Below are 27032 nucleotides of genomic sequence, written 5' to 3' on the forward strand. Positions count from 1 at the left end.
AGACGCACCCGCTGATAAAAAACAACAATATATAGTTTCACTCCACTCCATCCTGGGAAGCGTTGACACTGATGGCAAAGTGAACACGCAGGAGTCAGAGCGGGGAAGAGGAATGAGCGTGCATTTACGGTTACCTGAAACGAAGATGACATGAAATGAATAGGGTGTTTGATTTGTCACAACAATACACGAGGCACCACCACTGACACCGGCGAGAGATAGAGAGGTGGCGTCGATAGAAATAAGGGAAGAATGCGGGAATGGAAGAGGAGAGCGTCCTTCTAAAGGGGGAGGAGCAACGCATTCGCTATCGAGACGGGAAAGGGAAGCAGAGAGGAGATGTTTGGAAACCAATGAGAGCAACGAGGAGACAGGTAAGAGAGATGTGCAGCCATGTAGGCACGTTCTCTCAAAATGAAGCCCTCTCCTCGGGAGGATCGGCTCTTTCTGTGTCAGTAGGTGGCGCTAGCGATACATCTGTAGCCCTGCCAGCTTTACCCCCACCGCCACCGCCACCACCACCACGCTTCCTCCTTCCATAGTGAATCATTGTGACAGCCTGGCTTGGCAGTCATAATTAACCGAGAGCACCAGCTAGTGTAACGCTCTGCAGCGAGCCCGGCTCAGAGTGGACTGCTCACGGGGAGAGCTGCCACCAGGCACAACAGTCACTCTCATGCACGTCTGATCAGCCGTGTGTGCTCCTACTAAACCAGACGCTGTCTGCAGTCGCTCTGACACACATGATGGACTGTGTGCTTTCATCACTTCCTTTTTTATATATATATAAATATAGCAAACATGCTTAATTTTAGCTTAATTTCGATGGATTAATCTCATCCTTAAAGATATTGATTGGTGATTAATGTTGGGATCTGTTTTTTTTTGTTATGCCTTAAAATCAATCCATTTATCCTAAATGGATTGATTTTAACTGTATAAAGAAGTTTGTTTTAATTTGTTTAAAGGAAGCTGGAGATATTATGTTTTAAGGAAGTTACACATTAAAAACCCATGACATTTTCCCACATGTTATTCCTATAGTTTAAAGTGAAAAATAAAGGAGTCCTATCCATCACTCTTATTAAGGTGGTGTATTTAAACCTACAGCTGGCAAACTGAGAGCTTCGTGCCTGTTCAGCAGCCGATTACAGACTCTCTCTGAGAGCTTTACTTTACATTTCGTCCAGAAAAAGCCGAACATCACAATATTCTGCGTAATATTCCAGGGTAAGGATGATAAAACAATTGCTTAATTTAGCAGATCATCACTCTATGTATTTTCTTTATATATCCGAATCCAAAGAGCAATAAATAAATGTTGTGGTTAAAATTATTTTGACTGGATCTAATTCGAAACCAGTGGGAATAATTGTATTATAAATACATTTTTCAGTTCTTTTCAGTTTTTAATTTTGGTCGGACACTTTTGCTAAACATTCCAGCTTTTCAATGTAAAAAAATTAGATGCTGCAACCGTTCTAACATCATGGATGCTTGGTGTTTACTTAGTTTTATATATTAATATTTCTCAGTCTGGTCTTTTTTCCATCGATTCCTGAACTAGGAGAACATTTTTTCAATATCTCCATGTAAAATGCACAGCTCTACTGCAACAGTTGTGGCACAAATTGTGTTAAGTTATTTGAACACCCAAGGCATCCAATTAAAGAACCCAGTACCCCTTATCAAATGCAGTGTTCCTCCAAAACGAAGGAAGTCTCTAACAATCTGCTCAAAAAAAATCAGTTTCACTGCAGCTACTAATGGAAATGATGCCACAGCTCCTTTAACTAGTGCAGCAACAGGAACCAGGCCATTCCTGGCTCCCCTCCCGGCCCCCGGGGCCAAGGGCCCTGCCCAAGTCAGCACACAATGGGCCGGGAGAATGAGAGGAACCAGTGGCCATTCAGAGATAGCCCTTGCTGGTCAGGAACCAGAAAGGGAACCAGAAGGAACCAGAGAAGGGGGGGGGGGCAGAGAGGATGGGAACCCAGATGGGTGGGGTTGGGTGGCTGGCTGCTCGGGGTCAGGATGTGTGTGGAGGAGACGCTGCTTGTGTCCGTGTGGAAGAGTGGACTGAGCTGTTCAAATAATTGTCTTGTTCCCATGCAGGAACATGTTTCGACTTGTTCACACGGTCACAGACACACAACCGCTGGCATGCACACACGCACATTTTAAAACCTTACAAAAATAAAAACAGAGCCAGGATGTTTTTCCCTGCTTTTGGGTGATTAGGGCTGAAACTCTGCATAGGATGGAAGGCAGATGGATATCTGACGCAAGCAGGACAGAAAGTTGCTGGGACCAGTCCCCTTGCACCTTATGCCAAATTTCTTGCCGCCAGCACCCGATTGGTGACTTTTACTGTCTCAGCCATGAGCACCGAACGGTGACCCAACCACAGAGGTGATCCACGGGGGAAAAAAAAAGAAGAAAAAAGTGAATTATTTGAAAGAGACAGAACAGAAATCTGGTCCTGATCAGTCCTCCTTCAGGATTTGTTTTAAAGGCCTCGGGTAAAACACTAGCACACACACGCGGTCTGTTGTTTCCATGACAACAAGTGTAGGTCATAGCATTAAAAGCCATATATGTTTCCCAAACACTATGCACGTGAAACTAATGCACACATGCAGTGCAACAAATACAAGAAGCCTTGCGTGCATTTTTAGGATGACTGGATTTTGGTGTTTTTGCAGGAAGTCCAATAAACAGCTGAGCCTTTAAAATACATTGTTTTTGATTACTTGTCTCTACTGTGTTGTACAGAACTGGACCCAACGGCGAAAAAAGAAAATACTTCCTTCCTCGTTTGGTCAAAAACATTTCATGACGTCCTCCATCTCGAAGCCCTGTACCCATGCTTTGCCCATTCATTACAGAGAACTGGGAGTTTCCTAAAGCTTTTGGAGCTGATATGAGGAGGGGTGATGTGAAAAGACTTGAAAAGAAGAGGTCTGAGCTTCACCCCTTTTGTTTCTCAATAACAGTGATGCCAATTTTGACGTGTTGCATCTGGTGTAATTGTTAATTCACTTCATCAATCACAGAAATGTGAACTAATATGCAATTTTGTGTCCCCACTAAAACAATTTTACCATTGGGACGAGCAATACATTTGTCTCAGTAGATCTCACAGCATGAGCTCTCCTAACAGCACCACGGCGTTTCTAGTCAAAGCGAAGAAGCGCCATCTAGTTGATGTCATCTTGTGACTTCATCTGGTGAAGTGAGTTTAAACTGTTATTGTGAGCTCTGAATATGATGACTTGTGCTATTAGCTTGACCCTGTATCTATGTTTGGGGGGAAAAGGAAGTAGGCCTTGAGCTTCTCTGTTTCATGAACAAAGTTAAGTTTTAAAATATTCTCTTTGGGGCTGGTTGACATCATCAAGCTACTAAAGAAGCTGTGACAGACAAGACATTAACGCTGTGTAAGCACTGAGCATGCCGCATCTGGCTAACCGTTTGCCCCTAATGACACCAAAGACAGCATCTGCTCAATAGCTTCCTCTAGGCACATGACAGTCAAATTCAGTCCAGACACACTGAAAAACTCAAGTCTACCTCAATATTTACACTTCTTCAATGGGTCAAATTTTAACTGGGAGATTTTATGAGATTTTGAACCCTGTATTCACAAAAAGAAACCCCCAAAATTTAAGTGTATTTTCTTCGATTCTCCAAAAACAGTGTGAAAATCTTGTCTCACCTACATGAACCTAGCATTGTGTATTGCTTTCTCTTGTAAACTGGTTACATCGGTACACTCCTTATATCATTATCAGTTCTTTCCAGCAAGCATTGAACAGAAATTACATACCCAAGTATTTCACAGTCACAACACCAGTAGTTGTGTCCCCTCACATGTATTTCAGTGCGTTACATTTGGTACTGTCCTTCCCTAACAAGCAGAGCAGCACAATTGCTGAATGTTCAGATGATAGTATCAGTTATGATCAAAACAAAATGTCTTTCTTGTTCTTCATCATAAAATCATCATGTCCCCATCACTTGTCGTAAGTTGTAGCGTCTCTTCCGGCTGAAAATGTACCCCCAGTTTGGACACTGAGGGCAGTAGTAGTCTATCCAACACAGTAAATACTTTATAAGCAAGCAGAAGTATCATGCAAGGCACATAAAATGTAATATCCTACCAGATATTGCATCCAAGCAGTCCTCAGGGTTTGCGATATTACACACTTTATAATTGTAATGGTAGCTGCCGTTTAATGTATTGTGCAGCACTCCTAACAAGCATGAAAGGTGGCACCGTATGCTCATCTCTGTTGCAGGCATGGTGACAATTTTCCTGCCATATTAAGTGGCATATCATCTATTAATGTCTAATATGGTTAAAAGGTGGTTGAGGCTGATCAAATGGGTTGACCAAGCCTGATTTTCAATGCTTCTGTTCAGACCTAATGAGAACAGAACCTATGGGTTAAAAAGGGTCACATTTCAGCAGATTTTGAGGAGATGAATCTATCTATCTATCTATCTATCTATCTATCTATCTATCTATCTATCTATCTATCTATCTATCTATCTATCTATCTATCTATCTATCTATCTATCTATCTATCTATCTATCTATCTATCTATCTATCTGTCTGGATAGATGGATGTTTATTTATATTGTGTTGTTTGACATAAGATTTAAATCCAAGGTATCCGAGTAGGCACAGGGGCAAGGCTGGGGAATGGCATTAAGTTTGTCACACTGACGACATTTAGAGGTAAATAAATCTGTGGTATTAGAGGTTTTGTGATTCGGTGTTTCATAGTAGGAATGAAAACAGTTATTTCTAAGAAAACGAAGCAACAGGTCCATTCACATTTTCTAATACAAAATACAGAAAGAGATGGCCTTTTATAACTAGATCCAAACTTTTCAGTCATCAGACGAAGTGCAGAATATTTAATATTTTAGATACTAGATAGTGAAAGTACAGAAGGCTTTCCAATCCCACAATCCCCAGTTGTAGTTAAATTTTTCTGTGTATTCAGTCATATTCAGTAAATTTGAATATTATTGAAAAGTTAATTATTTTCAGTAACTCTCACTGAGCGATACACATTTAATAGATTACCACAGACTGGTTATGTTTTGAATCCTTTATTTCTGTTAATTATTTTTTCTACCTTCAGCTATTAAAAACAACGTATTTAAGATTAGAATATCGCATCAGAACAATAAAAAGCAACATATTTCATGCAGACATGCGAGCTTAATGAAACATATGTTTAATACCAGGTAAAGATTGTTTTTTTTCAGAGGTTACTTTGAATTTGACAAGGCTCTCAGAAATGAAAATTCTAATTAATTAGATAGGACTGTATAGAATATGCTGTGGCTCTCATAGCTGTGGCTACTACCTGCATTGTAAACTCCTTGAAAGAGGTTGGACTGATCTCATGTGTTATTTTTGTTTTACCAAACACCAAAATACTGCAAAGATGTGGTCTAGCATCGTAGTCTGTCTAAAAGCAAATCCTGAAAAAGCAGAAGCTACAACATCTGAGATCGTCGTTTTTTTTTTTTAAAGTTAATTCTGTTTTTTGGGGATTTCCGTCTGCTTCTCCTTTTGGTGTCTGTGACTACTCCCTTCTCCCTTGGCTGCTCAACTCTGTGGCTTCTGGCATCAGTCCGCAGCAGTTTAGAGTCACTCGCAAATGTACAAGCTTTATTCCCGGGTTCTCCATTTCCAGGGTCGAGTTCTCCAGCTGGCACGGGCAAACAGGCTGACATCAGAGCCGCGCAATCACACAGACCTCGCTCACCCCATGTAATAATGTGGTTTTCAAACTGAAACACAACAATTCCACTTTGGATAGCTCCCACAGGCCTGTCTGGGCACTGCCACATAAAGTCTCTCATGCAGACGTTTGTAGTCCACAACAGCTATGGGCAATGAAAAGCAGAGCTGAATTACAGAAGAATTTGAGTGCAAACGTTTAAATCTTTAAAAAAAATAATTATGATAACAACGGCTTTAGCATAAAGTCCTTTGCAGAAGTATTGATAACTCTTAAATGCTTTTATGTGTGACATCACAACAACAACGGTAACAATATTTTGAGGGGATTTTATGTCATAGAGGGGAAAAAGTGCTGCTTATGGCTAAAGATGTGTAAAGTATGGTCTGCACATGTATTCAGCCCCACAAAGTCAATACTTTTGTACAGCCACTCTTTTATGGTTTGTCTCCACCAGCTTTACACATGTAGAGACAGAAATTTCTGCATTTCATTCCTTGCAAAAATAGCACAAGCTCAGTAAGATTGGATGGATAGAATCTATAAGAAAATATTTTAAGTCATGCCCCAAATTCTCAGGTGAATTTAGGTCTGGACTCAGATGGGGGTGTTTTAAAACACAAACATGTTTTTTTTCTTCTAAACCATTTAATTGTAGCTCGGATTGCATGAAGGTAAACCTCCGCCTCGGCCTTCATGTAGTGATGACCTGTGTTTAGCGCCGTCCATCCTCCACTCAACTCTGACCAGCTTCCCTGTTCATGCTGAATAAAACCATTAACACACTATGATGCTGCCACCACTGTGTTTGACAATGGGGGTGGTGCATTCAGGGTTTTCCTGCACATAGCATTTTGCAGGTCAATAGGTAAATTTTTTCACATGCTCGCTGCGCCCCCTACACTGCTTGTGGTGAAAGGATATTCTTACGACTTCCCTTGACTTTTTATTTAATTATTTTCATACGAGTCGGATTTATGACATACACGACTACCTGAGCGGTAGATCTCTGCAGCTCCACCAAAGTTATCTTGGGCCTCCTTTGACTAAATCTACAAATGTTGTAATAATAATAATAATAATAATAATAATAATAATAATAATAATAATAATAATAACAATACATCAAACTTGGCCGTGCTTTGGTGGAACAGTGGTTAGCGCGCAGCACCCATGTACGGAGCCCTTAGTACTCAATGTGGCCAACCCAGGTTTGACTCCAACCTGTGGTCCTTTCCTGCATGTCTCTTCCCCTCTCTTGTACCCCCTTTCCTGTCAGCCCACTATACGAAAAATGAGCCACTAGCGCCGTAAAAACCTCAAAAAACAAAACAAAACAACAACATCAAACTTGTATAGTGCTTTTTTGGACACTCAAAGACGCTTCCCAAAATAAATAAAAAAAAAAAAAAAAACAACACAGAAATATACAAAAAATCATACTAGGGAAAAGCAAGTTTAAAGTTCAGGAGGTCAGTGAGATATGGAGCGGCCATATTATGAAGGGACTTGTATACGGTATCGGACAGGGAGGACAGGGAAGATGTGATCTCTGGACCGGGTACGGGTGAGTAGGCAGGCAGCAGAATTCTGTATGCATGGTCATTTTTGGAGATGACTGAAGGGAAGACCATAGAGGAGGCTATTGCAGTAGTCGAGTCTGGACGTGATGAGGGCAAGTATGAGGGTTGCAGACTGGGAGAGGGATGAACGGAGGCGTGCGATGTTGCGGAGGTGGAAGAAAGACTTTTTGGTGATATGGCTGATATGTGTTCAAAATGACAGGGAAGAGTCCAGGATGATGCCGAGGTTACGAACGGAGAAGGATGGGGTAACATTGTGACCATCAATAGTGAGGCTAAAGTTTCGAACAGATACGTATAGGTTCGATAGGTATAGATACTTTCGCAAGGCACTGCAGCCTACACCCACTTTCCCCACATGATGGTTATCTCATTTTTCCCAAGCTCCTCTCCCCAATTCGCCTTGCCACACTTTGTCACCTTTTTTCCACTCTCCGATCTCTACTTCTGCTCCCCACCCCTGGCGTAATCACTATCTAATCCTCTGCAATCAGTTCCCCGTGAAGATACCACCCGCTTTCAACAACGACGACAACAACAACATCAACAACAACACACACACATACACACACACACTCAAACAAACAGAGGTCTGCAAAAGACACACACACACACAAAAAAAAAAAAAAACACCATGCAGGGATAATCATCTAAGTGGCTGGATCAGATAAGTAGCAAACCTCTGCTCATTCGCTTCAACTTAAACCACCTAAATGAGTTGTGTATTCAAACAGGAAATACAACGGAGCAGGTTGGGAGCAGGTAATATTTGAGAGGGGGGAGTTCTCAAAAGAAAATGACTAAATACAGATTCAAACCTTCTTGTAGGATAATGACAAATAAATGTGGGTTAATGATAAACAGAGGCATGTAACTGGGTGCAAATGTGCTTGTGTGTGTCTTCCAACCTCAATCAGCTGATGACTCAGTTTTGTCGTGGTCCTACAAGGCAAAAGCCTGGGGCGGCGCACGACTAATGCATTAGCCTCTTTAGCAATTAGAGGCATCTGTCATGACTTCGTACATGTTTTTGTGTAACTGCATCTTGTAGCCTTGGGCAAAGAGGCAAATACAAAGAGTCTTATTTTAGCCGAATAGACCAGGCTGTATCCCAGACACACAGACTTTGGTGCAGATGCTCATAGTCTGCAGTTGAATTTAGAAAAGCTTTTTGCAAAATGCATTGCTTTTTTTTTCTGGTACAACTGTCTGAACTGAATGCGATTCCATATAGTTGTCAAAAGCTGAAACCTTGCTAATACTATTACACGTACATAAAAAAGTGTTGTTGTTTTTTATTCACGCTGATGAAGTGGTAAAGAAGTTGCACGCCATGGTTGCTAAAATGCATTTGTCTATTCTGCAGGACTGCGTTGTGTTACAGGAACAACAGTGATTTAACAGAACATAATTGGCAGTAGCAATGAGCTCAGCAGGCTTTTGTTAAGTGAATAAATCACAAAAAAAGTAGGACATGGGTATGTTTCGGAGTAGGAGTGTACATATCCTACATTCATGCATACAGGAAACAGCAGCAAGTGTAGCTGGTGACTCATGCCTGTGTGTGTGTGTGTTTGCACGCGCATGTGGGTACACTCCGTCTGTTAATATGACATTCCACGCAATTTTTATAATATTGTTCACCCCATCAAACACGCAGCGTTGTACACCACCTTCGCGATAGCGCTCAAAGCACGCTCGGCATGCCTTCATTCTTGATTGACAGCTCTGCCATATGGCACTGGGCTGCGTAGCTTTGTTTGCACATCCAAATTCTGTTTATGAGCATGCGAGAGAGCAGTTTGGTGAGTGCACGACTGTGTATCCATAGAGTGTGTGTTTGTGTGTGTGCGAACTCGAGCTGTAAGTTGGTAGCCTTGTGAGATGTGTGAGATGGTTACATTTGCAGAAATCAGGTCGCAGATGCACCATATCGCACAATCTCTGCACAGCTGTGAATTATTTTGTGGATTAGACATTAGCCTGGTTACCATCGTGAAGCTATGCAAAAGTCTGAAAACGATAGGCTTCAAACAGCTGACATTGCCATCGATCGCACACTTAAAAGCGGTGTCCTGTTCAGGTCTTTTTGTACCCCGTGTCGATGCAAGTCACTTAAAATGAGGCATCTAACGATACCGCTTGCCTGTTCAATTGTTCATTAAAACCAAAGACATGTATGCTGGAAAACTCAGTAGCTTTAAAGCACAGTAAAGTATTCATCAGTATTAGAGGGTCTACATAAGTGTTGTGATTGTATCCGAATAATAATACCTAATTTAATAATTTACCGGAAGTTATAGTATCTTTTTTTCTTGACAGCAACGGCAGATGTTAAGATGGCCTATATGGCTCTCTGCCTATAGGGCACCAGAGCCTTGGTGTTGCCATCAGCCCTCAAATAACATCAACAAAATATTTTTAGTTTCTTCCTAAAGGAGCTCTCTAACTTGTGTGCACGTCTAGTCAATGGTGAGTGGGCGCTCCAAATTCTTTTGCAATATTGGCTATTGGTGATCAAGCTAATGTCTGATTTGCAGCATTAGCTGGCAATAAATTAAAGGGCTAATTCACAGTCAATTAATCTAGACCATCTCGTCCTCGTTTTGTGTATCAGAGCCACTGTAGGTTGACATAAAGCTAAAAAAAATACAGGAAAAAGTGGGAGCGTCTATATATTTTTGCAGAGCACAGGAATAGCACCAAACACATTTATTTCACCTTAAGGCTTCTAATGAATTAAACAATTAATTCCTTTGGCTTTTGCCGTGTGTTTGATTACGTGGGTGGGGGCTACATAAGGAGGAGCTCATCCAGGGCTGCGTCAATGCGAGAACTAACACTGCCTGATATTTTGTTCCAGCAGGAGATTCTGCAGGACGGCTTTGCATTTCTAAACTCGTATCTGACTCAACCCATATAGCAACAGTTTGCTGCAACCTCCTTTCGTACTCCTAAAACGTTTTATGTTGCTATGCGCTGCCAGTCAACTGGTTAAAAGAAAGCTGCTACACGTTAACCATGCTTACAAAAAGTACGTGTGGCACGTAGCGCAAAGGAATGTCACCGATCAGTGTTATCATGGTAACGTTATTTTAAAAGTAAAGCTGACAAGCTATGAGTAAATGTCTGTTAAGCTGCTGGATACATCCTGGCTAATTAACCAGATAGTTGGTCTCCCTGTTTCTTCCCAGAATAGCGGAACATACAAAGAGCGTAATATTTTGTGCCACATGCTCACAGACTTTTTAAAGTTCACTACTGCTAAATCTATTAGCTATATTTTCTTTGTTTTGGCCAAAGTCTGTGTTAAAATAAAGGAAATGTGACACAAGTAACGTGTTCTAACTTTAAGCAATCAATATGTTACAGAATCGCATTACAGTAGTGGGGATTGTTGTTTTTCTGTTTTAAATAAAAGCAATTAAATAATTTTTTTGTGTGTATACAGTGAAAATTATTTTACTTTTAGTGAAAGTTTCTATAAGGTGAGAATATCATATTGTGGAATATCTGATAAAACCTTTATGCCTGACATCTGTTTAAATTCATTTATAATATTCTTTTAAAAAAATATTTACTGCATTGAAATTTCAACGTATATTTTCACTCTTGAATTTGTTGCAGAAAAAAGGAGTAATACAAAAGTGAATGGGGGGGGGGGGGTTCCCTTGATTGAAGCATCCTCAAACAAACATAGGCAGTAAGTCGTTCTCTCACAGGGGAGGCATAAAAAGCAGAACTTTTTGCAGTTATGGAAAGAGTGAAGAATGAAGAAAAAACACAAAATGCTTTATCTCTTTCTAACTGAAAGTTATTACATTTTCTGAATGGTATGACTTCCTAATGGTTAGCATATGTGAGTATGTGCACGCAGAGAGAGTGCAGTAGTTGAGGTTAAGCTAATAACACAAGCAGAGGAGAAACTGGGAACCCGCGGCTTATAAAGGATACTTGTTTCCCTGCCGCACTGAAAACCAGATGTTGATAAAGAGACATGGGGGGGAGTGGGGAGAGGACAGATGGGCAAAAAATTACCATCTCCAGGTCCAAACATTTTAAAACATCTGCAAAAAAATCCAAAACCTTAAAGGAGAAGACGGATTTATGTTCACGTGTTTTTTTCCTTTATTTTTGCATGAAATTTCCCTGCTCCGTGAGAGCCGTTTGCAGTCATCCGCCCCGTGCCTGCTCTATGTGTTAACAAGCCTCAAAAAAGTTACGCTGAAATCTGGAGCTGTTTAGCTCTCGGAAAAAAGACGGATTCTTCCACAAATGGCTTCATCGCAGCAGAGAAGACCAAACATGGCTGTGGACTGCAAGAGTTGTAAAACTTCAGACAATGGCTCGATCAGGTCCATACCAATCCTCAACCTGCCAACAACGTCCGTTTGAAACACAGTTAGAGTCAAAGTGGACGGCTACAGTGCCTTGTAAAAGTATTCATGCCCTTTGTTTTGTTTTAAAGACGCCCCACTACTTGAAAACTGGAAAGAAAATTACACACGGTGTTACAAATCAGAAAATTGTGGCGTGCACTTGGGTTAAGCCCCCTTTATTTTGCCACCCTAAATAAGCTCTAGTGCAAACAATTCCAGTCAGAAGGCCCCTTATTGGTCAACAGAGATTAGTTGGAGAACATGAGTGAACAATGGCATCTTACAGACCAAAGGGGAGGATATGTTGGCAGGACAACCTTTACTCGTGCAATACAAAACCCTAGCCTTTATGTAACAGTGGCAAGAAAAAAGCCATTGGAATAATAAAGCCATAAAAAGTCCTATTTAACGTTGAGGACACAGCAAATGCGGGTGCTCTGGTCAGATGAGACCAAAATGTAACTGTTAGCCTATGCTTAGCTCCTAAATAGCTGGGACATTACTACACATGTTTATTATTTTTAACTTCACCGCCCCTAATTGGGGAATTCCTCAGTTGGAGGCTGCAAAAGACTTTATGCCGAGGTGAAGGTTCAACTTCCAGCTGGACAACGTTACTTGTTTAGATCTATGAAATCCCATGGAAAACACGCAGAAGTTTTAGGTTATTTCGTAAACTGTGTAACAGAGCAAGTAGTATGTACACTTTGCAAGGCACCGCACGGAGACAAATGTACGTTTCACATGAAAACGGAGCTACTGTGAAAGACATGTCCATATGGTTGAAATTCAGCTGAGAGAAGGAACAGATGCTTTGATTAAAGGGTTGGCAATTGCAAACCCGTAAGAGCAGCTGGGGTTATGAAGATGTATCAGATGACGGCGCAAATTCGAACCCTGCAAGATACAAATATATATGTTTTTGCACGCTACAGACTGACAGACAGAGCAGTGAATAGATGGTCTGGGTGTCTGTTTCACAAATACACATTCGCACATCGGCTCAGAGGCGACTCTCGAGATCTATATTGATTCATCAATAAAACCCCACAGCTCCCCACCTTATCTCCTGTCTCGCTGAATTGCAGCACCTTTTGAGTTTTTAATAGAAAAGAAATTGGTCTTACGCTTTTTCCTCCTTTGGGGTAAATAAATTACAAAAAAACAAAAAAAAAAATTAACCGATAGCAAGAACTGTGGTTGTTTTCAACAGCAAAAATGCCTTTAAATATCAATTTTGACGAGACTAAAAGAAACTGTAATTTTGCAGCGTTTGAGTGCGAGCGAACAAATACTTAGAGTGGATAGTAATGATTCAGACTCTTGAAGGGTGGATGGGAATGGCAGGGTCCGTGCGAGGAAAGGATGCGCTATAAGTTAAACAAAATGGGGCTGTTACTTGGACCCATTTTAGGGGAAAAAAACGGAACAGCTCTTTTCATATCTTTATTTAACCCTCGCTGTTCCCTTTCCCCCACTCTCCCTCTTTATCTTAGAGCCAATTTCCAAAATGGCTCTTCCTTGACATAATTGATGCCTGCCGTTTATCGTTCGAGGCACCTGCTGTCAGTTTGACAACAAGACAATCAGATGGAGCGGGCGACCGTCGTCCCATTGTCCCGGCTCCTGGTTTGTCTGTGACACTAAGTGACAACAGCTGGAAGCCCTCTCTCTTCCGACAACACCCATCATGCAAGTCAAATGAAGGCACAATAGAAAAAGGGCTTCATTATAGTGGCTATAGTGGTGCGATTTTAACCAGCAAGAAGAGCAAACAAGGATTTAATTGTGTCTGCGGAAGGTGGATGAAAGGCTCTGCAGTCTGATCTGGATTTGAACATGTTTGTTAAGGCAGCAAAATGTAAACGCTGCTACCATCTGCAGATGCTGCCGCAGATTTCTGAATGCAAAGCCTCTCACATCTCTCCTGTTCTTCTCTCTCTCTCGACGTAATTGACTGAACATGTCAATACTTGGAGGGATAAAAACAGAGCCTCCACTGTCTACGTCTATTGATCCACACTTCTCCCTTTCTTTCTCTCGCTCCCTGTCTGCTGATCTTAATTACTCTTCTTTTTACCAGGCTGGCCAAGGAAAGCTGCCCTTTTCGCAAAGCTTTTGATTCATCGGCGCCTATACATCACAATTATGAGAGAATTTAGAGTTACAGAAAGAAAGCATCCAATATGGGGTGGCAACTATATATCATAGCCTTCAAGTAAGACAGATAGATAAGAATTAAAAGGCCATTGTTTATATGTGCTCACACACCTCAACCCCAACAGTGTGTTCCTGCAGAGCGCAGCTTGAATAGTAAACTGGTTTATGGAGATGCAGAGGTCAGAATTTTGTGGTCAGTTTAAATTTACTGAGATAAAATATACAGACATAGATGAGCCAAGATGATATATAACAGCACGCTTGTAAGAATGTAGTCACTTAAAAAATGGCCTCTCGAAGCAGAGACAATATGATTCATAGCTGACATCTTGACCATACCACATTAGAGATTAGCTAGATTAGTTAGCATAGCTAGGATTACCAAAACAGCAGGTGCTGTTTATACATCCTTGAGAATGGAGTTTAAGTTTGAAAGTTTCCACAGTCTTAAAGTGGGAGTGACGTGCGTTATAGTACGGCGGACTTCAGCAGCTGAGCTTCTCGTGAAGCATGAATAGACAGGGGCACCACAAACTTTTTTGTGTTCTTTCCCGACAACCAGACCAACATTCTCAGTTCTAGTGGAATATGTAGCAAGCTTTACTCTCTTCCAGCCTGAATAAAACACCAACAGTGTCTCGACACATTATTGATAATGCAAATAGCTACCCTTAATTCACCTTCCCTCATTAGGAACTTCCACATTGCAGTGAATGTTGCTCTTAGTCCAAACTAGCTGCACTTAGCATGGTAGCCTCGTGAGACCATCCTGATCTCGCGAGCTTTCAAGGTTTCACTCGCAGATCAGTCTGGCTACTCTCCGTTAAAGAAAATTTGGAGCCGTTCACCAAACGAACGTCCAATCAGCGTTGGCTTTGAGGCGGTTGAGGTGTGACGTAACGGGAAGCGCGTCAGTTCAGTCTAAACAACATGGCGGCTTCAGCCGATGAAACTAGCGTTAGCGTGGCTATCGAGCAAGTTTTATCGGAATTACAGAGTATTTCTTTGCTGAGCTAACGAGCCTTTACCTGCAACAGCAAGAGTAGCTTGGCTTGTGGTTGTGTTTTCGTCGTCGCTCTGTTACGAGCGACGACGAATCTGATTGGTTTATTTGGCCCGTCTATCACCAACATAGGCCAATCAGCTAACCAGTATTTTCGCCCCTTCCCAAAATTACTTCAACGGAAGGTTTCCAGATGGATATGCGGAGCAAATCTATCTGGCAGAGCCAGGTTATTAGCATGGTGCCTCCACTGATCAAAATAAAAAGGAAAAAAAAAAGAAATCTGACTTCTGAGCTTATGATGGTTACCCAACAGGACTGATCAAGCAATTCTAACCACCAGACACTTTATTTTTTGAGTCTCTACTATAGTATAATGAGCCAAGGTAAGTGTGTTCAGGCCTTTTTGTATTTCCTTTTTACTTTTTCTTTCTTTACCAAAGTGTATGTTTTTTTCTCCTCCTTTGTTTTAACAGCTCTCTACCCGCACCGTTTCCTCCAGCTCTCATCCAAGCTCACAAATAAGAGCGAAAACGACTCATGATGTCACTTTTTATGGAGTGATCGCAAGGCTAACCTGTCCATTCTAAAACAATTGTTCTCCCATGAACGAGTTAAATAAAAAGGGGTTCCTAATCGCCCAGTTTCACAGCTCACGCCTCCCATCAATCACGGCTGTCTGAGCGTCGCTGGCATTTGTGTGAGCGTTCGTGTTCCCTCTGTCTGCAGCTCTTAAGCGTCTGCCGAATCCGAAAAACAAAAGCCATTACAGACCGCGGTGTGGCAATCTCCTTACACATGCTCTAGAATCCTTTTCTATTCAAACAAATCTCTTTCCAAATATGCAAACGGACACTTTTTTCCCTCCTCCCCTACCACCGCTGGATCTCCCCGCTATTTACCCGTGGCTAATCTTTAAACGTAAGTCGTTTGACAGGTGAATATTGAGGAGCCTGCCGATAACGGGTAACATCTTCACTCGGCCACTTTATCGCCGCTTCACATCGCTATGAAGCGCCTATTCAGTATCATCACCTTTGGCAGAGCGCGGGCGGAGGAACACACTTGTGTGTCTCTGTGTCCTTTTGTATTCAAAAGACGTATTTCATAGACACCTGAGTGTGTGCTTAAATCGCACGCACTTGCACACAGACACACACACACACACACACACATGCAATCACATCCAGTGGCTTATCTCCTGGAATAAGAAAAGGGGCTTGTCAGGATGGCACATTCTATGGGAGGGTGTTTGTGTGCAAATGTGTGTGAGTGTGAAAGGCAATGTGCATTAGGGCGATTACAATATCTGCCGACTCCAGATGGAGGCAGGAAAATAAACAGTGGATGAGTGCGCAAGCGAGCTAAGGGACAGACATCGTGCAAAGGAGGCTAAGAGAGAGATTCTGGATGTGTGTATTTGTGTGTATTTGTGTGTGTGTGTGGGGGGGGGGGTGGGTTGGGTGGGGGCGGCCTGCTTGTGAGCGATACAGTTAGAGAAAGTAAAGTTAATTAGTGTCTCAGTTCCAGTCTACATACAGTGGACTGGCTGAGGAGTAAATGCGAGACAACATGCATGTTTATATGCTGCTGCACACATCAATCAGTGTGTATTTAGTCCTTGGTGAGGTATATGCAGTAGCAGTAAAAGCAACAAAGATGGCCAGCCAAAGTTATTGACCAACTAAGCAACTGCTTTAGGGCCTCCAAACCAACAGGGGCCTCCCAAGAGCATTAAAAGTGGCACACAAGTTGAATGGAAGTTTCGATATTTTGGTACTAATGATACTAAACGCTAAGATTGAAAGTCAGGTATAGTAAGGATGCACAGAGATGTACTTAAAAAGAAACTGTATTTGCTACGACATGTTGAGGCACGCCAGCGTTCATTCGGGCTGCAAGTGAGCGAGAGAGAGCAAAACTTGGACATATTTCAGTAAAGTTGCTCTGTTTTATCTTTTGGGACATTCAGGAAAACTTGATGTTTACATCGGTTCTGTCAGAAATAATTCAGAAAGAAGCTTAGCTTTTCTGACGCTTCACCTTTTTACACTGTGCAATCAATTTAAACTGTATAAGTAAAACGAACTACTTGAAACTTTGTGAACATCAAGAAAACATGTTGACGTTTCCAAATAATATATTTTGGATTATTTGTTTAAATGAACTATGTGGAAAGTAACAGAAAGTATATTCTGTTAGATAACTTACAAACCTCGACTTAGACAAGACAGTTGACTTAAAATCCATGAATGTTGATAGACGAGCTAGCTGAGCTGTGGAAAATAAAAAAAGTCTGTCACAAATTCTGAGTAGGTCCTTCCACAGCCTTGGACGCGCTCTGTCCAGAAATCTACACCTCCCAGCTGTCTTTCACAGCAAGAGAGAGAGCAGGACTTTCACTTGATAACAGGAAGGCTAAAACTGTATCAGAGCATAGTTGCTTTTTTTCTCCTTTTGACCTGTCAAACCGCTGTCATGGCACACGGTGGACTTGGAAAGGTTGACGGCGTTTTGGAAAGCTCCCTAGTTAGGATTTACATTCTTGAGAAAATAAAAATACACGCAGACTCCCCATTTAGTCATGTTCACAATGCTAAATTTAACAAATTGGATATACAGGAAACTATAGATAATTGTAAAATCATGTAGTATTTTTTTTGTTTTCTTTTACAATCATAAAAACCTATTTTACAGAAACACCCAATTAGACATCGCCTTTGCTCCTAATATAAATGATCAATGATCTCTAGTGGCAGGAAGGCTTGAAAGGAATATGTTGATTCGCTTGTTATGTCGTTTTCATTGTCAAAGAGAATTTGACTAAACTCACTATCGGCAGGTCAAAGTTTTTACAAGGACGAACAAAACCACAACAAGAAAACGGATACGAAAATACGGTTTACTGATGTGTCCTGTCTCTGCCTCCTCTGCCCTTTTTTTCTTTGCCTCATATGTCTCACGTAATCTGGAGTAAAAACCCGAACGAGGTCAATAAAATCAGCTGGCAGTGCTCGATGTTGACACTGACAGCAAATAGGACACAGTAAAAGGCCAACTTAGAGCTGCAATAAAACAAAGACGGGAACGTGCTCTCACACGCTCCACAGATACTGGAGTCACGAGCACACAGTCAGGTACACATGCATTTTTACCTGCAACTCCTTTTTTTTTTTTTTTTTTTTTTTAAACCACAGCAGCTCTTTCACGGATGATGAAATTCAATAAGCAGAGAGGAGAACTGCCCTCTCGCTGATAACCATCAATAGGCTTATTGATCTACAATGGGATGGGGTGTGTATGGGAGCGTGCGCTGTGATTACATCTATAATTCACTCTGGGACTTGGTAACAGACAGCTGTGAATAATAACAGATCTATAGAGCTCAAAGGAGTGCGGAGAACAGTGGTTTTAGTACCCAGTTCAGTCAGAAGCTAACATTTGGCCCGCCGACAGCGCTCACACAACTAAAGTCTTCAACACATCGTCCACTTCAGACACTTCAATTATATTACAATTTTTGCACTATTTAATAATACTTTTATTTGATCTTGATTTCCGCTGCGATACGCCACTGCTAACCTGCCAGGCGGCACAGAGATGACTAAAAGAAAGAGTCCACATCCAAACAACGCCCCGGATTTAAGAACAACAATTTGCTCTTGCATTTACGAGCATTTCGGCACAGGAAGGACTTTGTGTTTCCGCATGCTAGAATCCACAACCAAATCCTAAAACAAAAGACGATCATACAAGCAGAAGGAGAACGTGTGATGCAATCCCAGCTGATGGAGAAAAGCTCCCAGGCTTCAGGATCGACTGAGTCAACATCCCTTATTCACCATGCAGCAAACCTGGACCGCATCCAAACGTCTGTGTGTCACACTTAAAAGAAGCGCTTTGTAATTACATTAGAGTGCTGGAGCTTCAATGCGACTCTGTGCTGGAGGGAAAAATGTGTGTGTGTTTTTTTTTTTTTTACAATTTTGAAAAAAAACAGCAATTCATTGTTTGGTTGCTGTGATCTAGAAGTCTTGTTTGGATTCAGTGTAAAACCTAGAAATCTATTAGCTGTGGTTAACATCAGAAAGCAGCAATCAAATAAGGGAAGGGGGAGGGAATATGAATAATCAAAGCGAGATGTGTGTGTGTGTGTGTGTGTGTGTGTGTGTGTGGGGGGGGTCATCTGCACAACAGATTGAGTGAGAGTGCCGGCAACGGCGCCGTCTTTTTCAGCATTGCTTGCTCGAACTGCCAACCAGGGTTTGTGCTATCGGTCGAGTGCAACTCTGGCCGCGCGTGTGAAGCGACAATAAAATGGCTTCCATCGTTCTCCTTTTGCATGGCGGTCCAAGTGTGTGAGAGCAGTGGCCTGATGCGTTTGACCCTGTAGCCTCAGAATCGGAGGAGGAAGAGGAGGAGGAGGAGGAGGAGGAGGGAGGGAGAACAGGTGTGAGGCAGGCTGGTGGCTGGGCAGATGGCCCCTAGAAGATGCTGCAGAGGCTGGACCACAGAGCAGCATGGCTTTAATGCGAGCCTGTTTCTGGGTGTAAACACTCTCACGTTCACACGTGCAATCACAGCACTCCTCATTTACTCTCCCCATCATCACCACTTCTGTTTACGTTTCATTTACAACTTATTTTTTCATGCATTTTGTGCTCCCTTTCGTTGCTTTAGAGACAAGCTACAATCAGATGGGCTGGAAGAAAGTGGATGGATGGATGGATGGATGGATGGATGGATGGATGGATGGATGGATGGATGGATGGATGGATGGATGGATGGAAAAATGCACAATTTAGACATATTTTTCCCGTATACTTTTTTTTCTCGACTTGTCCTTCCACTGTGCCTCAGGAACCATTTTTTCTAAAAACACATGATTTTAAACAATAAACCAACATCTTTCTTCGACCTTTTAGGCCAAAATCAACAAGTAAATTAGCTAAATATAGCCAATAGAATAAAACTCAAGTGTTGATGTAACAGATTGCTAAAGACATATCTAATGAGTTTTCTCAAAAGATATTTAAAACTTTATTCCGCAATTAGGATGAATGAAAAGCTTTGCTGGGGACCTTTTGTTGCGCATTTAGAAAAGAAGAAAATGCCCCAGCTGAGTGGCTCTCCGGGAGATATTTTGCTCCCTCATATCTGAGCCGTGAGAACAGTCTGGGTGTCTGCAGCAGGTTGAGCCAGAGCCGCCTCACGCCCTCCAAACCCGAATGTCTGCGCTTTTCCCAGCCCAAGCAAGACGGTTCCCACCGGAAGAAAAATATACAGCGCAGCCTTTAATTTCACTTTAAGTACACTTCGTGGAAAAAAAAGGGAAACAGGAAAATGAGAGGGAGAAATGGAAGTGAATAGAATAGCGCATCTTTTAATGACTACAGAAGGGCGATGACGGAAAGTTCACATGGTTTATTGGAGACGATGCGCTCCAAGGAGATGTGAGAAGAGAAATAAGTTTGCGCATTTTAATCATAAATAAAATAAAAAAAAATAAAACATAAAAAATTATGTAGTCTTCTGAATAAAATATCCACCAATATATTTATTTCTGGAGGGATCTCAATCCTAAATATTAATATTAAAAAATATATATCAAACTTAGATTTTCTGAGATCCATGGGAATAAAAATGATACGCCCAAACGGAATGCTTAAAAAGCTTGCTGCCACAACAAACCGCAAACATGCCTGCGCAGATGAAAGCCGATGTCAACATTTAAACAATCCCTAATTTATGGAAATCTAATAACATCCATCAGATGAGTTATGCATATTCGGAGGAGCTTTCTAGCCGCAGTAATCTTAATTTCCCCCCCAGTCATAATAAATTTTATCCTGTGACCAGAAAGCCTTTGTTCCCGGGTTCCTCCAACCAAAACCAGACAATTAAAGATCAGTTTGTTTTTATTATATATACATATATATATGACTGGTGTAAACAGGATCAGAAAAAAAAAACAAGGAATTTGCAAGGGTCGTTGAACAAAGATAATAGCTCGAAATTAAACATTTCCTGCGCACTTGGTGTTTATTTTTCTACACTCTGCCACCGTTGGAATAAAAAAAAAAAAAAGAGAGCGCTCACTTACACTGAAAGGAGGCAGAAATTCCCACCATGCGGTACGGCGGTGTGTGCGGGATTAATAATTTCCAGTCCTTTTCACGCGGTGATGCGCCGCCTGCGTCGGGAAGAGCAAAATCACAGCGTCCGGCGGCCAGCTCTCGGGATCTTCCTCGGATTCCTTCCAGCAGCTCAGAAATGGGGTTGAAGTTCCCACACAGAGACGGCAAATAAAGGGACGCTTCTCGGGACAAACACTGGGGAGACCTTCAGGGTGGGAGAGCCCGGAGTCTTCTGGAGAGGTGAGGAGGAGATGCGAAGGCAGGATGCTGAACGCAGCCGTCCGCTTTCTTTCTCTGGGTCGTTTTCTTCCCACTTTCTTTCAGATTCCCCACTAGCGTCTGTTGCGGAATTCCAGCCTGAAAGTAGTTGCTTTAAGGGTGAGAAATAGACCATCGGACTCGGAGATCAGGTTTGTTGTAGTTCTGCTGCTCCCTCGGCGAAAAGAGAGGAGAGAGGAGAGAGGAATAGCGGCGCTCTGCCTCCAGTCGGCGGTGCGCAGCAGAGCCAGGTGGCGAGGGGTGGGACCGGAGCGCCGCTGAGGGGGAGGGGGGGAGGAGAGGGAGGGAGGAGGAGGAGGCCAGCAGCCTGCTTCTGTGTGCCTTAGAACAGGTAGGGAAAGGGCAGGGTCAGGGCAAGTCAAGGTGTTTATCATCTGGACTACCTCAAGCTCTGTTCTCACTTTAGGGAGAGAAAGGTTTGGCGGTTCAAGGTGTCCTCCAGTGGTACTCATGGACTCAATAGACATGTTTCTAACCCTATTTTTAAACCACGGAGCCATTTACGTGCCCGATCCCATGAATCTATGTAATTACTGCCAAATCATCTGTAATTAGAGTGAAAAAAGCATCTTTTTCACGTTAGAACCACACATTCTCTGCGCTTTATTGTGATTTCATGAGGTTAGGAAACACAAAGTAGCGCATCGTTGTGAAGAGGACCGAGCAGTTTCAAATACTTTTATTAATAAAAGTCAGAAAGGTTTGGTGTGCCTTTGTGTTCAGTCCCTCTGGGTCATTATGTTTCAGAACCACCTGACTGCCAGATACGTCTCCAACAGTTTCGCGCATACAGGGACTGAAAACTGAACATAATTTTTCAGGTCATGCCGCAGATTCTCCATGGTATTCAGATCCGGAGTTGTACTGTTCAATTCAAACACGTAGCTATAGGATCTGAATCATTCCAGTCTCAAGTATTTTTGCAACTTTTAACTAGTTATTTTTTCTGAAAAGAAAATTCTGGACTAGCTTCTCTGTCTCAGCTGAGGAACAACATTCCCACAGCATGATGCTGCCACCATTCTTCCACACAGTTGGGACGGCAGCTTTAGGGCCTTGGGCAGTGTGAGTTTTTTGTTAGCATGTAGGCTAAAAAGTTCAATTTTGGTTTCATCTCATCACACGTTTGCTGTTTTGTGGCAAACTGCAAATGTAACTTCTTATGCCTTTCTTTCAACAGTTCCTTCCTTCTTGCCACTCTTCGGTAAAGGACAGATATGTGGAAACCACGACCAATAGGCAAGGCAAGGCAAATTTATTTACATAGCACATGTCAGTACAGAGACAATGCAAAGTGCTTTACATGATTAAAATATAGGAAAATAAAACAGAATAAAAGCAAGCAGGATTAAAATGCAGAAACAAAATTGAACATGGGAAAATAAAAATTAAAAGCAAACAAGTAAAAACAGTTGGAATATAAAGTAAACTAATTATATTTGGCGAGTTGGCGGTGGTCAGAGGGCCTGGTGGCGCCGGTGCATGGCAGCCTCACCTCTGTCAGTTCGCCCCAGGGCAGCTGTGGCTACTAACATAGCTCACCACCGTCAGGGTGTGAATGGGTGAATGACTGAACTGTAGTGTGAAGCGCTTTGGAGGTCGTCAAGACTAGTTAAAGCTCTATACAAGTACAAGACATTTACCATTTATTTCAGTAGAACAGTTTAACTAGAACAGTCAAAGGCAGTCCTAAACAGATGTGTTTTTAATCTTGATTTAAAGGAACTAAGGCTTTCAGCACTTTTACAGTTTTCTGGAAGTTTGTTCCAGATAAGTGGAGCATAGGAACTAAATGTTGCTTCTCCTTGATTGGTTCTGGTTCTAGGTATGCAGAGAAGGCTGGAGCCAGAAGACCTTAGTGGTCTGGAGGGTTGATACATTGATAACAAGTCTGTGATGTATTTAGGTGCTAAACCATTCAGGGATTTATAAACTAACAGAAGGATTTTAAAGTCTATTCTTTGAGATACAGGGAGCCAGTGTAAGGACTTTAGAACCGGGGTGATGTGCTCTACTTTCTATATATGCATTCAATAGTTGTGCTGTAAGAGCTGTGCATCTCTCTGGCTCTGTAGAGCTCTCTATAGCTACTATAGACCTCCTGTCTATGTGTGTTGGTTTAATTGGAATGTGCTTTATATACTAACATGGAACCTAAATTCCCTCTCATTTCACTGTTAAATTAGGAAATTACTTACTTGTCCACTACTTTTATATATAATCCAAACACTAACAAGACACATTGTATAGAATAAATCAAAAGCAAAGTAAAATAACAGCAAACACAAAGCTGTATTTTAATCCAGACATTATTCGGAGGTGTTTTTTTGTCTTTTTTGCTCCTTTTTTCCCTCATATGAATCTCTAGTGATCCTTCTCAGGCGTACTCGCACACACAGCACTACTGTTATAGACCAGAACATACCAGCCAAATCCCGGAGTTCACTGCCATGTGTGAGTGTGTGGAGAGAAAAAAAAAAAAAAAAGATTGGGCTGTGTGATGCATGTCTGCATTTCACACACACAAACACACACTCTTTCCCCGTGCTGAAAAAGGCCCGAGCAGGCTGGCCCGCCGTAACCCAAGGCAAACACTTTCCCTAGACCATCTGGAAGTCATCTCGCCTGCAGAGCCAGTGAAAACGCAGAGCAGAAGCTACGTTTACAACTCAGTGGCAGCAACCGGTCCTCTTGGACTGCATGGCTGAACAAGCCATGCACCACTGTCCGTTCACGTGTCATCAAACGTTTTATTGTGCTCGTTTCAGTTGCATTGACCAGTTTATTTGCCATATATGCCTCATCTTCTCTCCGAAAAGAGAGTACCATATCAAATAATGAATTCCATCATAAACAAAGTTCTCTGGATTAGAAAGCAACATGAAACAAATTCTTTTCTTTTGTACAGTATGAAAAAAAAAGAGTTTTCAGCGCACCCCTGATGTGGAGAACACTGTTTCGTCAGTGCAGTCTCTGTGGGGAATAGATGATGCCATTAATGGTAATTGTTTGCAACTGTGTCGTGGTGCATTTCTTTCTATTTCATGTTTCTCCTTTCTTCATCTCTCCTTTGTCGTTTTAAAGAGCTCAGCTGGTAGGTTACATTACAAGGCAGCAATGATCGATGTAGTCTCTAAACCTCCACCTGTACTTACATTTTCATGTCTGGCTCCTTTTGTCAATTCCGAACAAAGGCTGTACACTGCAGTACCTTGCAAAAGTATTGTCATTATTTCCCTTCTCAGATTTTTCACATTTAGCCGCGTTACAGCCACAAACTTCGGGGCGTTTCCTTGGGATTTTATGTGATAGACTCACAAAAAGTAGAGCATAATGGTGAAACGGAAGAGAAACGAGACACGGATGTGAAATTTACGGCGTGCATTCACCCCCATGATTCAAAAGTTTCACTGCAATTACAGTTGCAGGCCCTCTGGGGTGTATCTCTACCAGCTTTTCACATTTAGAGACTGAAATTCTTCTTTACAGAATGGACTAAACTTGGTCAGATCTGAAGGAGAGCGTCTGTGAGCACGGACATGCCAAATATTTTCCGTCGAAATTAGGTTGAGGCCACCCGAACACACGGTGTGAATCACTGCACCTTTTTGTTTCAATATCGCTCCAACTATCTTCCTGTCAGCCCTGGGTTATTTTTCTGATGTTGCTACCATGTTTCACCAAGAAAAAAAGTGTTTTCAGTCGGTTTTGGTCTCACCTGACTACACCTTATTCCCCATATTAGCTGCACCCCCTTGTGTGCAAAAGATATTTTCTAACCTTTTTTGTCTGGTAATTGAACAGCATTACCACTCTTCTATTGGGGCAGGAGTTGAAGATTTGAAGGCAGTTGGTTGCACTGGATTTTATCTCAGGGGAAAAAATATAAAATGGGCTCGCATGTTTCAGACATGTGTTACCGTAACATTTTGAAAGGCATGCATAGTTTGCCTCTCATTTGCGCTGGCTAATCGCAAAACTACCAACCGAATACATTGAAGTCTGTGATTGCAATGTGACAAAAGGAGTGACACGATGAGCGAACACAACCACAGAGTTGAACAGCAGTGGAATCAGAAGGAATACCGAATGACAAGACCGGGAAAGTTAATTCGATACGAGACAGAAAGAAATGCTGTGATTGGAGTTGTGGGAAATAATGCCACTTCTCAGCACACAAGGGGTTGAAAAAGGAACAGAAACAATGTGGCCCCCTTAAAGCGAGCAACCTAATGTGGTGAGAGAGAGAGCAACATAGCTGTGAGGATGCCGTCACTCCTCACCTATTTGTGTCCTCTGCTTCGCTCCCAGAGAGCAAGTCTCATGACAATCGCAGCGAAACATCTTGACAGCCGGAGGCACAAGGATAGGCGTTGAGGAAACCTGCAAGGGGAAAAAAAGAATAGGGCAATGATCTGTGTATGTGTGTGTGTGTCCTGTGATAATGGTTTGTGAGAGCAGGAAACACACAGTGCCTGTTTTTGCTGCAGGGGTTCCTGGAAGTCAGCCGCCCAGTGCGATCGCCGGCTCTGAAACGCACATACAATCACACGCACACACACAAACACACACAAACGCGCACACGCGCAAGCACATACAGGATACCTCGCCTCTGAAAGGGAAAAACATGCTGTGTCTGATACATGTGGAACCAGACAAGCAGACTTCCTGCATTTTCCCACCTACTGGGCGGCCACCTGTAACACAGTCATAGACACATGTGCAAACACACACAAAAGACAAATATAAGTTGAGAGTTGACAGTAAACAAGTGCCACTCAAATCCCTGTAATTATATGTCATTTAATCAGCATTGCTAGAGGCTTAGCAGCCCACCGTCAACATCATCGACACTGCTGCTGACAAAAAGCTGGAGGTTAAAAGGAAGAGAAACAATTAAACCGAACCTTACCTGGTGTTGAGTGTCACTGCGCTTTCGCAAGGTATAAAGGTCCAAAATGAGATACATACAGTGCTTTACTTTTACCTTTTTGCAGAGGCAAGTGGAAATATTAAGAACCAGTGATTAGTATCTCATGTCTCATGATCATGTGTGTTTTGTTTGATTTTGTGTTTTTTTCCTGCTAATTTCTGGGGTTTTTATAGTTAGTAAGATCTCACCATAACCATACATAGTTAGTTTCTGTGTTGTTTATTATTGTTCTTGGGTTCTTACCATAAAGCTTCATTCCTTTGTGTTTAGTTTCTTACATTCTTTGAGTTCTTTCCTTTTTTGGTTTGTTGTCTTGGTATTTGGCTTTTTCCCATTTTGAGTTGAGTCATAGATCTTTTCGTGTCTAAGGCCCCGTCCCCACGGAGACAAGATGATGTGTATCTGCAGAGGTAGTTTGTTGTTTAGGCCATACGTTCACATGGATGTGGCATGTTGTGAGATCGTAAATCATAATTTTTGTTAAACCGGGTTCCTAAGTGGATGAATTTCAAAATTCATCTACTTCATGGTTTCATTTTTCTGTGCTTGCACAAGCCGCATCTTTTCTTAAAAGATGACATCGTAGCTTCGCCTCTCTCTATAACTCACTTGCACCTCACTCTCACAAATAACAATAAAGATGGCACTATTCAGTGTTGTGGCTTTGTTATGGCTGTTGATAGCATCCTCGGACTCTTCCTTGCTAAGTAGCCCGCTCAACACAACATGTCCCCAGTGTCAGCTCCCCCGCCATGCTGCTGTGTTAACTTCACATGAGCTGTCTGCATATGC

The 27032-nt window shown here is 42.0% G+C and overlaps 1 protein-coding gene across 2 annotated transcripts in view; it reads right to left on the bottom strand.

The window, feature by feature from the left end:
* Positions 1-21534, bottom strand: part of runx1t1 (RUNX1 partner transcriptional co-repressor 1) — an 80870-nt gene extending 59336 nt beyond the window's left edge. For both annotated transcript variants that reach the window (XM_036145144.1, XM_036145143.1), the window contains exon 1: positions 20995-21534. In XM_036145144.1, coding sequence (XP_036001037.1) covers positions 20995-21022 — 28 coding nt within the window. In that variant the 5' untranslated portion in view covers positions 21023-21534. The remainder of the gene's footprint in view (positions 1-20994) is intronic.
* Positions 21535-27032: the final 5498 nt, after the last annotated feature.

Source organism: Fundulus heteroclitus, chromosome 13 (assembly GCF_011125445.2).
Source record: "Fundulus heteroclitus isolate FHET01 chromosome 13, MU-UCD_Fhet_4.1, whole genome shotgun sequence".
Classification (NCBI taxonomy): domain Eukaryota; kingdom Metazoa; phylum Chordata; class Actinopteri; order Cyprinodontiformes; family Fundulidae; genus Fundulus; species Fundulus heteroclitus.